Source organism: Pelophylax lessonae (assembly GCF_965119305.1).
Source record: "Pelophylax lessonae genome assembly, chromosome: 2".
Taxonomy (NCBI): domain Eukaryota; kingdom Metazoa; phylum Chordata; class Amphibia; order Anura; family Ranidae; genus Pelophylax; species Pelophylax lessonae.
In genome coordinates this window covers 40971834-40988589 of record NC_138769.1, presented here as the reverse complement: position 1 = coordinate 40988589, position 16756 = coordinate 40971834, and the positions used below count along the sequence as shown (strand labels likewise).

Genomic DNA, 16756 nt, shown 5'->3' with positions numbered 1-16756 from the left:
AAATTTTTTTATCATTTGACCATAGAAATGATGGGCTCTATTATATTTATAACCACTATGTATGCTATACTTTGGTTTTAATATTTTAATATAATATAATTTTATAAAGCCCAGAGCAAAAGGATCTTATCCTGTGTTTTTCAGACGCTGAGGGTCATTGTTTACATGCTGTCAATTAGCATACACGTAGGGCGGTACCATGAATTCCCAGTGGTGCGAGGCAGCATTGTTTATTTCCGGTCAGACTCATTACTGAGTAAAGAAAGGGCGGTCCTCCGATGTTTAGTGCGGGCGCCTCCTCTCTATGCAGAGCGGCGGCGTCCGCCGCTACCATGACTACGGGAGACCAGCCTGTAACAGGACCCGGACCGCTCATCCAACCAGAGAGCGGCGATTGGGCGGTCTCTAGATGCGGGGCATCGTCACTTCCTCCTTGATGATCCCGGAAGTGATTTACTGATGGCCAAGCAGGGGAGGCCAACCAATGAGGCGATCTATACCGCTTGTCCAATCAGTGGACGGGTTGGTATTCATAAGGGGCGACGTCAACAATAGCCTTCACACACCGCTGAAGAAGTCCCCGCCCATTGGGGGACGACACGCGTTCGGGGGGAAGGCGGAGCTTACAGACGTCGCCCACTGTTGTTTGGAAATCCGGTGAGGCACCCACGGGTCCCGTCGGTACTGCTGGAATACTTTTCGATGCGATTTTATCTCTATATACAAGTAAGAGGCTGTCTTTATCTACTTTGAATAAAGTGTTTGTCAATATCACACTATGGACTTGCCCGGTTTTCTTTCCCTGTTTTCATGGTCCTGAGGAAAGCTGCTGGTTGAAGTCTTTTGAGCTGTGACCTGTTTAAAAATCAGTGTGGAATCTGCTTGGTCAGTGAGAGGTCCTTATGTGGTGGAGCACAAGAGGGATACAGACCCATTCTGCTGCCTGTGTTATAGGGATGATCGATCAATGAGATTTTGAGTTATATGCGTACATCTTACAAGCTTAAGGTGAGAGGCCAATGCACTCGGTGGAGGATATATTATCACTTAGAGCACCTGTTGATCCTGCCAGAAAGTGTGGTTCACCTTCATCACGGGCTTTTGCATGGACTATCTCTGTTTATTATAGGTCTATGGTATTATAGATTTGTGTGTCATTTAGCGCTGCTCTATTGCATTTTATCATACTAACAAGCCTACAATCGGCCGATCGGTCGTCGGCCGAATATTTACGGCCGACAATCGGTACGTGTGTACGGGCCTTAAGGCTACATTCACACCTTAGCATAGCGTTGTCACGCGTTTTTACCGCGATTTTTACCGCGTTTTTTACCGCGATTTACAGGCATTTTTGCCTAAGGCTCCGTTCACATGTAGGCGTTTTGGGGCATTTTTGGGGAGTTTTTCTGCTCTAGGATCAGCTCTCCAAACGCCCAACAAGACAAATCCTATTAATTTCAATGGCCCCTGTTCACATCTGAGCGTTTTGACGCTGTGAGCAAAACGCCCAAAGCTCAAAAAAGTACATGAGCTTCTTTTTGGGCAGATTACAGGCGTTTTCCATTGGTCTCTATTCAATCAAAAAATGCCTGTAAAAACGCCTGTAAATCACGGTAAAAACGCGGTAAAAATCGCAGTAAAATCGCGGTAAAAACGCGTGGCAACGCTACGCTAAGGCTCCGTTCACATGTCAGCGCATGGATCGCGGTGCGATTCCGCCCATGATCCGGAGATTATTGCAAATCGCGGGACGCCTGTGCGTTGCCCTTGATTTGCAATAGCCCCCCAAACGCTGAGCGATGTTGCCGCGATTTCCGCCTGCCGAATCGCGGTAACATCGCGCAAAAAAAATTGCGGGACGCAATACGCTCCAAAGAAGCTCTTGTACTTTTTTGGGCGTAATGCGTCCCGCGATTTTTTTTGCGCGATGTTACCGCGATTCGGCAGGCGGAAATCGCGGCAACATCGCTCAGCGTTTGGGGGGCTATTGCAAATCACGGGCAACGCACAGGCATCCCGCGATTTGCAATAATCTCCGGATCGCGGGCGGAATCGCGCCGCCATCCATACGCTGACATGTGATATCAAAACTTCATCCTTTATATATTCCATGCTAATGTATGATAAAGACCCAGAGATTACAGAGATAGTATGGGCTAACAATGAATAGGAAAAAAGTCAAAATCTATTGGCTGAACTAGATGGACTGACATTGGCGGTGATACCTCACATGTGTGGGACGATTGCTGTTTGCGTGCGTGGGGGACCTACACGCACGTTTGCCTTTGTGTGCGAGCATGGGAGGGACAGGGGCACTTACATTTTTTTTTTTTTTTTTTAATCAATAATTCTTTTTTTTATTTTTACACTGTTGCTTTAGTTTTTTATTACCACTTTTATTAGGCAGTGACAGGTACTCTTTTCGGCGAGATCTGGGGTCTAATTCCCAAATCCCTCTTCTGCCCTTAAAAGCATTCAAAATACCAAAATCAGTGTTTTTTGAATGCTTTAGATTATTCGAAACTTGTGCCGATGTCATGTCATCACTTCCGTTTTACTGTTACGAACAGCCAAGCAAAGCTAGCGGACGCGTTGGTTGTTTGCTCCGGTGTCCCAGTGGGACGGGAAAATGGCGGGGGGACGTCCCCTCCCGCTGCTTGTCAAAGCAATCGAGTGGTTAGTAAGCCACTCCGATTGCTATTACAAGAGAGCCGACCTCCGGCTCTAAAAAATGATACTGGGGTGATGCTTGCAGTTGCAGACATCATCCCGGTACAGACGCCGCCCCACCTAAAAATGCCACCCCAACAAAATGCCTTGTTTCCCTAGCGGTAAATACACCCCCTGCCCCCAGTACTGATGGAGAGGAGCAGGGGAGGAACAAACAAGGATGCTATGCAGGTGCCCAATGTCCACCTTATCAACTGATAAAGTCATTGGTTGGTTGATTGTGAAAAAAAAAAAAACTTTATATATATATATATATATATATATTGCACAATAAAAACCTGTGGCTTTGTGTTACTAAAAGCTTCATCCACCCCCTGGCTTGTATACTACTGTATTGGGCAATTTTTAGGCATTTTGCCAAGCTTCTAACTTCAGCTTGTTCAATTAAGCTTTGACATTATAACCTGGAAGGCAGAGTTGTATAAAGTACTCGAAACCCATACTTGAGTAAAAGTACAAGTGCTCGATCAAAAAGTGACTTGAGTAGAAGTGGAAGTGCTCGATCAAAAAGTGACTTGAGTAAAAGTACTAAAGTATTCAACATTTATTGTACTTAAGTATTGCAAGTAGTTTTTTTTTTTAAATTTTGCTACTCAAGTACTGAAAGTAAAAGTACAAGTACTGTGTTATGTAATTATTAAAGAAAGAAGTCAAAAGCTTGAACATCATATTGTTTTTTATTATTTCAAATGCAGCTTTTATTTATACATACAGTAGCATTTATTTTCGTATGCGCTGATAATACACATGTTTTGAGCTTCATGAAACCTGCCATCTACTGTTCTGGCAGTGGTAATTTTTATAATTGTAACGAGTAACTATGCAGGACAAAAAAAAATAAATATTGGAGTAGAAGTATTGAAATCATTGAAAAAATGTAGTGAAGTAAAAGTGGAAGTAGGAGAAAAAAATTCTACTCCAGGAAAGTACAGATACCGCCTTTCGGTACTTAAGTACAGTAGTGAAGTAGTTCTACTTAGTTACTATACATCTCTGTTGGAAGGTGATTGATTACTATGCACAGCTTCACCAGATTCTGTGTGCACTAGTTTTAGTAAATCTCCACCATACCCCAGGCTGTCTTGGATACTCCAGCTGTGAGATCTCCCTGGCTTAATCTGGCCATAGATGGATCGAAATTTGGCTAGCTTAGCTGGGATCGGTCAAATATTGATCCATTTATGCCTGTTCCTGCTCAACAGAAGTTTATCTAAATTGGCTGCAGCGTGGATGAGTGTATTTTGACAATGGAGTCCCCGCTGTCAGAATACAATAAGGTTCCTTTCACACGGTCCGCTGTTCTCTGCTCAGCGGGGATCGATCCGCCGATCCCCGCTGAGCAGGCGGATGACAGCTCCGTTTCCGCACTGTGTGTGGAGAGGGAGGTATCAGAGCCCCACTGCTCTCTATGGGGGAATCGGATGAGAACGGACTGCCTGTCCGCTCTCATCCGATCCCATCCGATCCGATCCCCTGGACTGATGGAAAATAGGGTTTCCATCTGTCCGGATTTCACGGACAGGATCGGATGCTTATGTCAGTGGGTGTCAGCGGAGATGTCTCCGCTGACATCGGCTGCCCCATAGGGATGCATGGAGGATCCGATCAGATCTGCCTAAAAAACTGACAGGCAGATCTGATCAGATCGTTCGTGTGAAAGGATCCTAACACAGCAGGAAGGATTTCTCCATCCATCTCTCTTGTGTGGATGGGGAAATCCATTTTTATTTGTTATTTTTTGATCAGCCTGTTTGCTGATTGAACAAAAAGATCCATCTATGACCAACCTATGTTCTGACCCTGCTCCTGTCCACATGGGAGTTCCCACCCACCTTTCTGTGTTCCAGCTCCACCTGATACATTATCCATGATTTAAAATGAATAGGAATCCAGCATCCGTCATGGAAAGAACACATCAGACGTGTAGACACTGGTTCTGGGTGAAACTGGACATTGGGCCCCAGCTAGGAAATATAATGGTTCTAACCGCCAGACTACTACATGTACAGCAGTTTAATCTGTGTGCTCTTTTCTTTGCAGGACCCACGCTACCTTGTATCCCATCAATAACTATCCACAGAAGCTCAAGAGTCATTCAGAACCAAGGCATGCCAATTTCTTTGAGATGTCCAGTCCATCTGTGCTACCAGGAACAGCTGCCCAACGTGACCTGGTGCAGAATAGTCAGGGAACAATGTGAGAATGTAGAACCTGATGATCGGATCTCTTCTTGGTGGGAAGATAGGATAGAAAATGAAGCAATTCATGTTCTGAGGATTCGCCCTGTACAGATGAATGACAGTGGATTGTATAAATGCACAGCAACCTTCATGGCCGAGCAGATAGTGGGCAGAGTGCTGGAAGTTACCATAGGTACGTTTAATATAAGGTCAATTTAATTACCTCAGTCAATTATATATTCATTTCGTGTATTTAAATGGTTAAATACAATTCACATATTAAGTATTTATTGGAGGGATCAGATGAACTTTCTTAGTTATTTTTATTGCATTCTGTAATTCAGAAAATATCATAGAAGTTTTCACTTATAAAAAAATACTTGTAGCCTCATCATAAAATGTGCAGATTCATGAGACATAACACTTTTAGTCTTTAGATATTTAATGGGTAAACACTGCTTCCATGCCTACAGAATATGACAACAATTGTATTGCCTTATGGAATAATGAGATGTAAAAGTTGAAAATGGATCTAAGTCCTCAATAATGTAATGTGTTGCTGCTTACCAGTCCTTAGATGTAGTGGCTGCATTTGCTTTTTTCTTTATTTCCATCTGGTGACCCTGCCAGTTACATACTTCTTGTCCTAGGGTGACAACACTAACTGACCATACTGTATCTATGGAGGGGCAGTGTTGTCACCCTAGGCTGCTCTTCTGTTTTGGACTACATAGACCTCTGCATATCTTCATGTAATATACAAGATGGGTTGTGTAATTCACAGAAGATAGCCGGAGAAGCTGACATTGTTTGAGATTACAGTTTGGTGCACTGAAAGTTACAAGGACACTACATTTATTTCAGGATCAGCAGGTCATTTTCTGTACTCGCAGAAAATGTAAACTTGAATATCTAATGCAGCCACCAAATCTAAAGACTGGTAAGCTGCAATATGTTATATTTTTGTTCATGAGTTTAGATAAAGTTTAACCACTTAAGCCCCGGAGGATTTGGCTGCTAAACGACCAGAGGGTATTTTGCGATTCGGCACTGCGTGACTTTAACGGACAATTGCGCGGTCGTGCGACGCTGTACCTAAACGAATTTTGCGTCCTTTTTTTCCCACAAACAGAGCTTTCTTTTGGCGGTATTTGATCACCTGTGCGATTTTTTGATCACGCGCTATAAACAAAAAAATAGCGTAAATTTTGCAAAAATAGCAATATTTTTCCCTTTTTTTTATATGAAATTCCCCCCCAAAAAAATGTAAAAATCAAAATGTTTTAATATTTTCGGCCAATTTGTTTTATGCTACCTATGTTTGGTAAAAAAAATCGCAAAAAGCGTATTTTGATTGGTTTGCGCAAAAGTTATTGCGTTTACTAACAAAGGGAAAGATTTTTGTCATTTTTGTTGTTTTTTTTTTAACGCGTAATGGCGGCGATCTGCGATTTTTTTTGTGGTACTGCGACATTGCGGCGGACAGATCGGACCCTTGACTGACATTTTTGACACTTTTGGGGTTACCAGTGACATTTCTACAGTAATCAGTGCTATATATATGCACTGTTACTGTAAAAATACACTGGTAGTGAAGGGGTTAACTTTATTTGAGAGGGAGGGGCTGTGTGTGTCCCTAGGGGCGTGATTCTAACTGTGATTGGCTGTGGCTTCAACTGTATGCAGAGTGATCAACGGATCTACATAGTAGATCCATGTGATCAGCTCTCATACAGAGGGGAGAATGACAGGCAGCTTGTTTACACAAGCTGCCTGACTTTCTCCCTCTCCCCCGCCGATCGCAGAGTGGCCGGCGGTGATCGGGTCCGCCGGTCACACGCGCGGGGGGGTCCGTGACCACGCGGGAGTGGGAGCGCGCCTCCGGCGGCGCGCGCTCGCTCCCTAGACCCTCACAAGCTAGTGACGTAGCCCTACGTCACTTTGCCTGTGAGGGGCTGACCGCCCACGTAGATAGTCGTGCGGCGGTCGGCAAGTGGTTAAAGTAGAACTAAGGGGAAAACTTTATTTTTCATTTTGGAGGAGGGTTATAGCCCCTGTCAGTTTTTTATTTCCAATCTGTGCCCAATTGGGAAATTTCCCTTAAATTCCTATCCCATAGCCAAAACCTTAGAGGAAATACTGCTGCCTTGAGGAGACTGGACACTGGCAAACAAGAGCTGTAAGGACAGGATAATGAAACCTATCTCTCCCCCAGCCTCAGTTTTGTAGCAAACAATAGTAGTGGTGGCAAAACTGAAAAAAAAAGGGGGACTAAAAAATGTGTTTGGAAAACAGCCGGCCCCTAGCTTGATATATACTCACCCACCAGTCTGCTAACAAACCAAATAAACCTGTCTAACAATGTAGGTTAAAAACAGAAGTTTGGTTGAAACACATTTGCAAACGCATGTGTAAGCTGCATGGCCTCTCCACGGCTCCCTGTATTACTTGCAGTCCTAACACTACTCAACCTGAGTGTCTCCACAATGGAAGCACATGAATGCTGATGGATGAATGGGAAACAGGTGGGCTTGGAGATGGCCCAATCCTCCTCCAACCTGCTCCCATCCATGACTGGTATTGAAAAACTAATGGCTGTGTAATAGCCATGGGGTGCAAACTAAAAAATGACCAGCTGGGAAGCACACACCTCCATCCCTTTAGTATAGGTAGTAAAGACAAATTGAGACTTTAAATGAGACACCAGCCTGTAAAACATAGCGTCTCCATCCCTGATAACATATAAAATATGGGCAGTTTTGGGACTTTAAATGAGACACCGGCAGGTATTGCTCTGCGTCTCTATCCCTGTATATGACAAAACTGAAGAAAAAGGGGGACTAAGAAAGGTGTGTGGAAAACAGCCGGCCCATAGCTTGATATACTCACCCACCAGTCTGCTAACAAACCAAATAAACCTGTCTAACATTGTAGGTTAAAACAGGGGTTTGGTTAACACACATTTTGCAAACGCATGTGTAAGCTGCAAGGCCACATGCGTTTTGGTTTGTTAGCAGACTGGTGGGTGAGTATATCAAGCTGGGGGCCCGCTGTTTTCCACACACCTTTTTAAGTCCCCCTTTTTATTAAATTTTGTCATATACAGGGATGGAGATGCAGAGCAATACCTGCCTATGTCTCATTTAAATTTACCAAAACTGCCCATATTTTATATGTTATCAGGGATGGAGACGCTATGTTTTACAGGCTGGTGTCTCATTTAAAGTCCCAAATTGTCTTTACTACCTATACTAAAGGGATGGAGGTGTGTGCTTCCCAGCTGGTCATTTTTTAGTTTGCGACCCATGGCTATTACACAGCCATTCGTTTTTCAATACCAGTCATGTTGGGGGAGGATCGGCCCATCTCCAAGCCCACCTGTTTCCCATCCATCCATCCATCAGCATTCATGTGCTTCCATTGTGGAGACACTCAGGTTAAGTAGTGTTAGGACTGCAAGATTCACAGGGTGCCGTGGAGAGGCCTTGCAGCTTACACATGTGTTTGCAAATGTGTGTTAACCAAACCCCTGTTTTTAACCTACATTGTTAGACAGGTTTATTTGATTTGTTAGCAGACTGGTGGGTGAGTATATCAAGCCAGGGGCTGGCTGTTTTCCACACATCTTTTTTAGACCCCCTTTTTCTTCAGTTTTGTCATATACAGGGATGGAGACGTAGAGCAATACCTGCCGGTGTCTCATTTAAAGTCCCAAAACTGCCAAAATTTTATAAACAATAGTAGTGGTGGATCCTAAGAAAACAGCGGGGAGGGGAGGTAATGTACCCCAAGAAGAGGATTTTGTGGTATTTTCTTAATCCAACTTTAAGGGACACAGGACAACTATTCAGGTACATATGGATGTCAAAAAAGCAGTCCAACTCAGGGCAACACAGCAAATGAAAGGCTAACAGGCCCACAGAAGCCAACAGGTTAACAGAGGGAGCTCAGCATAGAGCCACCTGAAGAGCCTTATGACCAAAGCCAGCATCAACTAGGGTATGAACATCCACCTGGTAAAACTTAACAAGTGTGTGAACAGAAGACCAACTGGAAGCCTTGCAAATCTGAGAAACAGATATCTGATGAAGAAAAGCTCAAAGGCACTAACTTAAGATAACAAGTTTTAATATCAAGTTTCCAAATCCACTTAGGGATAGACTCAAACAGCCTAGATGTCAGGAAACAAATACAGCTAATACTCATTCTTGTGCAGCTAAGAAGCTTGGGCCAGTATCCAGCATGCACTGACACGTCAGCGCATATGTGTGCCAGTGCGCATTAGCACACATGTCCATGGACATTGCCACACACCCTCGGCATGCCTAATGCTTCTTTGAACCTTGTACCTCTGTCATCACATTTAGGGGTGCTCGGACCAGAGCTGTGAGCGTGAGGAAAGCCCTCTCGTCAGATCGGCCCCCAACCAAAGTATATGACAGTGGACCACATATGGGGTGCCACACACAGCAGGCAGATCTGGCCATTAATGCCCTTGAAGGGGAAGCAAGGAAGTTAATTTTGCACCTTCCAGCAGAGGACCAGGATTCCCTAGACAAGATAATCAGCCGCTTGGAAGCAGTGTATACCCAACCGGTTGCATTAGGGGATCTTAGGGCTCGCTTTATCAGTAGAAGGCAGAGAGTGGGAGAATCCATTCCGCAGTATGCTCTGGAACTGCAGGATATAGCAGCCGAGATCCGACGCAATGAGAGGAGGTGAGCAGGGCGTGCTGGCTGGAGTGATACAGACGGGTGGCTGAAGGATCAGTTTTTGGATGGACTTCTGTCTGACAAAGTCAGGGAAAAGCTACAAGAAAAGGACAGAGGTAACCCAAACTTAAAATTCCACGAAATTTTAGAAGCAGCTATCCTGTATTCAGAGCCCAGACGTGCCAGTGTGGACGTTCTCATGGCCAGCACAGGGGATAAACCATGTAAACTGCCACAAACTGAACAAATAGCTCCATGGGAGGTGGCCATCCACAAGCTGACAGAAGGAATGGCCCAGCTCCAGACAGAACTTGCCACGCTGAGGCGCGAGCGAGATAATCTAAGGGGTCCAAGGGAGAACATCCCTTCATGGAGAAACCGATCACCGCCCCGCCGGCGACCAAGAAGGCAGAGGTCACCCTCCCCATGTTGGGGCTGTCAACAATAGGGACATTGCTTGAGGGACTGTCCTGATCAAATACCAAGGGGGCCATTAAACCCAGAGCGCCCCGCCGCTAGGAGTCAAGCAGCGGGGCGGTCCAGCAAAACGACTCCCCAGTCACACACGGAGGACGTGGGGGTCGATTGCCCTGTGGTACATGGGTACTTCGATGGCCAAGAGATCGAGTGTCTCTTCGACACTGGCTCCCAAGTCACTATTCTACCAGAACCTTTGTTCCAGCAATACTTCCCAAAGAAGAAAATGAGTCGAGATACCCCATGGTCCTCACTGACAGCTGCCAACGAACTTCCTATAGAAGTGGTTGGGATTACCTGGATGAAGGTAAAACTGTGGGGACAGGACCTTGGCCAAAAAGGTGTGGTGGTTACACGTGTATCTGGAAAAGGACAGCCGCAGGTGATATTGGGCATGAATATCATCCAGGGGCTGAAGCCCGAGCTGTTGAAACGATGTCCTACCCACCTGGGATCACCTAAAGAAGTTAGAAATCTGCTTCTTACCTTGGCAGCACTAAAGGACAAACACGTGGCCAATGCCCTATCACGGTACCCTTCAGTACAACCACAGCGAGATGTGGATGAAGAGGCTGAAGGAGAAGAAATTCCACCCGTAATGAGGGCTAGACCTAAGAGTCAACCACGGGTGGACCTCATCCATGTATTGAAAGAGTATAACTGGGCGGAAATACAGAAGAATGATCCTGTGATTGCCCCAGTAAGAGAAGCGATGCAGTTACAGCGGTGGCCCAGTAGAAGAGAAAGATCGCGACTGCTGCCAGAGACACAAAAACTGTTGGGTGAATGGTCACGTTTCCTCTTGAGAGATGGCATATTGTATCGCAGAATAATGTTCCCCCATGACTCTTCGGTAACCTGGCAGGTCGTACTGTCACGGGCCAGAGCTAGACAAGTGGCAGAAAGAATTCATGTGGAAGGAGGACATTGGGGTGTCCACAAGACATTCGCCTGGTTCAAAAGGCAAGCCATGTGTGTGGGGCTGTTCCAGTTGATCAATCAGATATCTCAGCACTGTGCGGTATGTTCCGTGACAAAAGGGGCTGAGGCCCAGGTGCCTCCCATGACTTGGAACACGTCTGCCCCATTGGAAGTACTAACAGTTGAATTTCTCACCCTTGACATGTTAGAAGATGGACATCGCTATGTCCTTGTTATGGTGGATCACTTTACTAAGTTTGCAGTAACCGTGCCAACTCATGACCAGACTGCAAAGACTGCAGCCCAAGCAGTGTGGAAGCATTTCTGTCTCCCTTATGGCTGCCCTCAGAAGATACATTCAGACCAAGGGCCCTGCTTTGAAAGTGAGTTCTTCCAGAAATGGTGTCGCTCCTTAGGTGTCAAAAAGACGCATACGACCCCATACCACCCACAGGGTAACGGAGCATGTGAGAAGTTTAATAGTACCCTGATACAGCTGTTGAGAGGACTGGCCCGTGAGAAACGAACCAGATGGACCCATTACTTGGCTGAAGTGGTTTGGAAGTATAACCATACTGTGCACTCAGCGACCGGTCGCTCTCCTTACCATGTGATGTTCGGCCGTACTCTTGGGGGACCCACAGATCTATGGGGTGTTGTCCCCACTGAAGAACTGGAGTATACTCCAGCATCCTGGATTCAAGAGTGGAGGCGACGCCTGTCAGAAGTCCAACAGTTCGTAAAGGATCGAACCTGGGTGGAACAAGAAGAGTCAGGAACGGAGGTCTATGACCTGAAACCTGGAGACAGGGTCCTGATCCGGCGCAAAGGTGCACATCAGCAGGGTAAGCTACAAACTCCATGGGAGGAAATGCCTGGAGTTGTGTTACGGCAACCCATCCGAGGAGTGCCAGTCTATGACATACAGAAGCAAAATACTCAAGACAGGCCAAGACGGCTACACCGCAGGCTCCTTAAGCCTATTGAAAGCTACAGGGAGATTCATGGGAGCTCATCTAGAGAGCCAGAAGAACAGGTTTCAGAGCCACCAGTAACAACCCCAACAGAGAATCAGTGTTGGCTATTCCCTGTTCCCCCACTGCTACCTCCAAGTCTCTCAGGAGAGATTACAGGTACAGACGATGCCGTACAGCCCAATGATTGCCCAGCTCAGATTCCTACTCCTGCTGTGGAGCCCTCTGACCCACTGTCTACGGAGAGGCCTGAAAGCGAGGATGCACCTTTGCCTGCTCCTGGAGAAGAGCCTGAACCTCAACCCTTGAGATGTTCTCAGAGGCGCAACTTTGGGAAACCACCTGAATGCTTTGCACAAGAGGACTTTGTATGGTCTGTGAACTTGCCTGGGATCGCAAGTTCAAGTGGGGTGGAGTGTAGTGGTGTGCCCCTTTATCCAGATGCAGGTGCAAGTCCCTTTAACTCAATTCCCCACAATCCTCTGGGCTCCCAGCATCCCCTGAGTTCCAGGACATGCCCAGGGAGTATAAATGCCAGCTCCGCCCAGCTTCCTGTGCTCAGAGAGATCCTGCCTGATGGGACAGCAGTGACTGGGCAGGTGAGCTGTCCCCAGGTGCTGGGTCATCAATCGATCAGTCTGGTGTGTGGGCCACCAGCAGTGAGCACAAGAGCACGCAGTATCTATCCAAGCCCCAGTCACTGGAGAGGACTCTGTTACAGTCCATGTGGAGAAGCTGTCCAAGCAGTGGGTTGGTCCTATCTACGGCCCCCAGAGCCTCCTGACCAAAGTCAGCATCAGCAGTGCCTGTGTGAAGTCTGTGCCAGCAAGAAATCCCCACAGCTCCCAGTCTGCTGAATGAACGATCAATCTCTGGGAACACATGAGAAATCTTCAGATCTTTATCCTATCTGTAAACTGAACTCAGAACACTCTGCTGCCATCTAGTGGCCATTACTAGAACTGCAAAAGAATCGTTTTCACATGTTTTAGGAATGTTTCTCCCTTCCTCATATTGCTGTTTTGTACTGCAAACCCCTGTTCACATGATCTCCTGTGTAATCTACGTTCCACATTGTTAAGTAAAGTATAAATTGCACATCACTACTGGTCTGATCATTTGGCTGATACCGTTACATAACAAGGCTTTACTAAGGAGTGAGAGGCAAGTGGCCTCTGAAAAAGAACTGCTACAGGTGAGATGGTTCCCGAGTAAACCGGAAGTGCTGTCATGTCATCGCTTTCGGTTTACTGTTACAAACAGCCAAGCAAAGCCAGTGGACGCGTTGGGTTGGTCGCTCGGGTCTCCCGATGGAACGGGACAGCGACAAAAGGTGGCGGGGGGACGACCCCTCCTGCTGCTTGTCATAGCAATCGAGTGGCTACTAAGCAACTCTGATTGCTATTACAAGAGAGCCGGCCACCAGCTCTAAAAAATGATACTGGGGGTGATGCCTGCAGCTGCAGACATCCTCCCGGTACAGACGCCGCCCCCCTGAAAAATGCCACCCCAGGCAAACACCTTGTTTGCCTAGTGGTAAATACACCCCTGCACCCAGTACTGATGGTGAGGAGCAGGGGAGAAACAAACAAGGATGCTGTGCAGGCGCCCAATGTCCACCTTATCAACTGATAAAGTCATTGGTTGTTAGGATGCTGGCGTCTCGAAGATTGTGATGGTGCACAATAAAAACTTGTGGCTTTGTGTTACTAAAAGCTTCATCGACCAGCTGGCTTTCTGGGCAATTTTTAGGAATTTTGCCAAGGCACCCCTAAAGAAACCTGAAGGTACCCCAGGGTGCCTAGGCACTTTGGTTGAAAAAGGCTGCCCTAGACCTGTCACCTTGCTCAGCTCTTCTATAGCAAAACAAGGCATGCAAAAAATTTGACAAACCACATGGTTTTAAATAAAGCAAAAATTGTCTACTCAGCTCAAGTGAACACGCATAAAAAAAACACAATCAGAAAAAAGGATTTGTTTTGAACAGTCATTTTACCCATAGGTGATATTGTAGTTATAACTGGAATCTTGTGGGGTTAGGGCTTTTTCACATGGGCGGTGCGCCCGACGGACTCTGTTTTGCTTAGCGGGGATCGATCCTTGGATCCTCACTGTGCAGGCGGATGACAGCTCTGTCTCCGCTTACTTTGTAGAGACAGACCTGTCAGAGCCCCGCTCTCCTCTATGGGAAGATCAGATGAAAATGGACCGCCTGTCCGTTTTCATCCGATCCGATCCTCCAATCGGATAAAAAATAGGGTTTCCATCCGTCCAGATTTCATGGACAGGATCGGATCGGATAGAAGCGGGTGTCAGCAGAGATGTCACCGCTGACATCCGCTGCTCCATAGTGGTGCATGGAGCATCCGATCAGATCCGCCTGAAAAACTGACAGGCGGACCAGATCAGAAAGCCGGTATGAAAGGGGCCTAAAGGCCCGTACACACGATAAGAAAATCTGAAGGGAAATTTCGTCCGATGACCGATCTGCCGATTTTCGGATTGTTAGTATGGTGCTTTCGACAGCCGACTCTGACTTTTTCGGCTGAAAAAATCCTGATGTGCAGGCTATAAAATTTTTGTCGTACGTCAACATAACGTCCGATTTTCGTTTAATTAGTACAGTTTTCGTCGGAAAAAAATCGTAAGAGCAAGACTAGGCATGCTCAGAAACGAAAGAACACATACAAAACAATTCAACACATGACATCACTTCTGAAGTATAGAATTCTGTCGTACGGGAATTTTCGTATGAAAATAACCTATTCACTTTCCACATAAGACTAGCATGCAACAAAAAACGGACGACAGATCGTTCGATAATCAGTTCGTGTGTACGGGCCTTAACCTTCCTAGCGGTATTCCCGAGCGTGACTCGGGGTTAGATTTTAGAGCCACACTCGGGGTAGCGCTAGGAAGATCGCTGGATCCTGGTAGAGGTTTTACTTACCTTTTCTCCGGGATCCAGCGAAGTATGCGGGCGGTGTGCGGCGGAGCTTCCTCCCGATCGTCTGCGAGCCCCGGCTTCCGTCACCGGCGACGTGACTTTCGCAGGGGGGTGGAACCGGCTGCAAATTCAAATGTAAAACACACCAAACACACTGATACCGTTCAAAATAAAGAAAAATCACATTACATTGCCCCCCAGTGCCCTTTCCTGCAGTTTTACTGTACTTTTTATGTATATACATATATATACATATATATATATATATATATATATATATATATATATATATATATATATATATATATATATATATATAATATATGTATACATGTATACATACACATATATATATATATATATAATAAATGTATACAGTTGGTTTGGGCTGCTCATTCACAAAAATTACATGCAAAATAATGGTACCGCTTTCAGCGCCTAAAATCCAAAAGAATCATACCGCCAGGGAGGTTAAGTCAGCCCACAGGGGGGAAATTTACTAGAACTGGTGCACACAGAATCTAGTGCAGCTGTGCATAGTAACCAATTAGCTTCTAACTTCAGCTTGTTCAATTAAGCTTTGACAATAAAACCTGGAAGGTGATTGATTACTATGCACAGCTTCACCAGATTCTGTGTGCACTTGTTTTAGTAAATCTCTCCCATACCCATAGTGTTAGTGTCTTGGACACTCCAACTGGCAGATCTCCCTGGCTTAATCTGGCCATAGATGGATCGAAATTTTGCTAGTTCAGCAGGGATCGGTCAAATATTGATCCATTTATGCCTGTTCCTGCTCAACAAAAGTTTATCTAAATTGGCTGCAGCGTGGATCAGTGTATTTTGACAATGGAGTCCCCGCTGTCAGAATACAATAACACAGCAGGAAGGATTTCTCCATCCATCTCCCTTGTGTGGATGGGGGGATCTATTTTTATTTGTTTTTTTTTCCATCAACCCATTTGCTGATTGAACAAAAAGATTAATTTATGGCCAACCTTTGTTCTGACCCTGCTCCTGTCCATACGGGAGTTTTGTGTGTTCCCACCCACCTTTGTGTGTTCCAGCTCCTCCTGTTACATTATCCATGATTTAAAATGAATAAGAATCCAGCATCTGTTGTGGAAACCCTTGAAAGGAACACATCAGACGTGTAGACACTGGTTCTGGGTGGAACTGGACATTGGGCCCCAACTTGGAAATGTCATGGTTCTAACCACTAGACTGCCACATGTACAACAGTTTAATCTGTGTGCTCTTTTCTTTGCAGGACCCTCGCTACCTTGTATCCCATCAATAACTATCCACAGAAGTTCAAGAGTCATTCAGAACCAAGGCATGCCAATTTTTTTGAGATGTCCAGTCCATCTGTGCTACCAGGAACAGCTGCCCAACGTGACCTGGTGCAGAATAGTCAGGGAACAGTGTGAGAATGTAGAACCTGATGATCGGATCTCTTCTTGGTGGGAAGATAGGATAGAAAATGAAGCAATTCACGTTCTGAGGATTCATCCTGTACATATGAATGACAGTGGATTGTATAAATGCACAGCAACCTTTATGGCCGAGCAGATAGTGGGAAGAGTGCTGGAAGTTACCATAGGTAAGTTTAACATAAGGTCATTTTAATTAAGTTAGTCAATTATATATTCATTTCATGTATTTAAGTAGTTAAATTCAATTCACGTTTTAAGTATTTATTGGAGGGATCAGATGAACTTACTTAGTTATATTTATGGCATTCTGTAATTCAGTTCAGAAAATATAGAAGTTTTCACTTATAAAAAATACTTGTAGCCTCATCATAAAATGTAC

At 45.4% G+C, this 16756-nt stretch overlaps 1 protein-coding gene across 1 annotated transcript in view; it reads left to right on the top strand.

The window, feature by feature from the left end:
* The window catches only part of LOC309546611 (uncharacterized protein), a gene marked incomplete at its 3' end in the record, with an annotated part of 85479 nt that overhangs the window by 41604 nt on the left and 27119 nt on the right, over positions 1–16756 (top strand). Inside the window, exon 2 of the mRNA XM_082246350.1 lies at positions 4771–5103. Within this exon, the coding sequence (XP_082102476.1) occupies positions 4771–5103 (333 nt within the window). The remainder of the gene's footprint in view (positions 1–4770; positions 5104–16756) is intronic.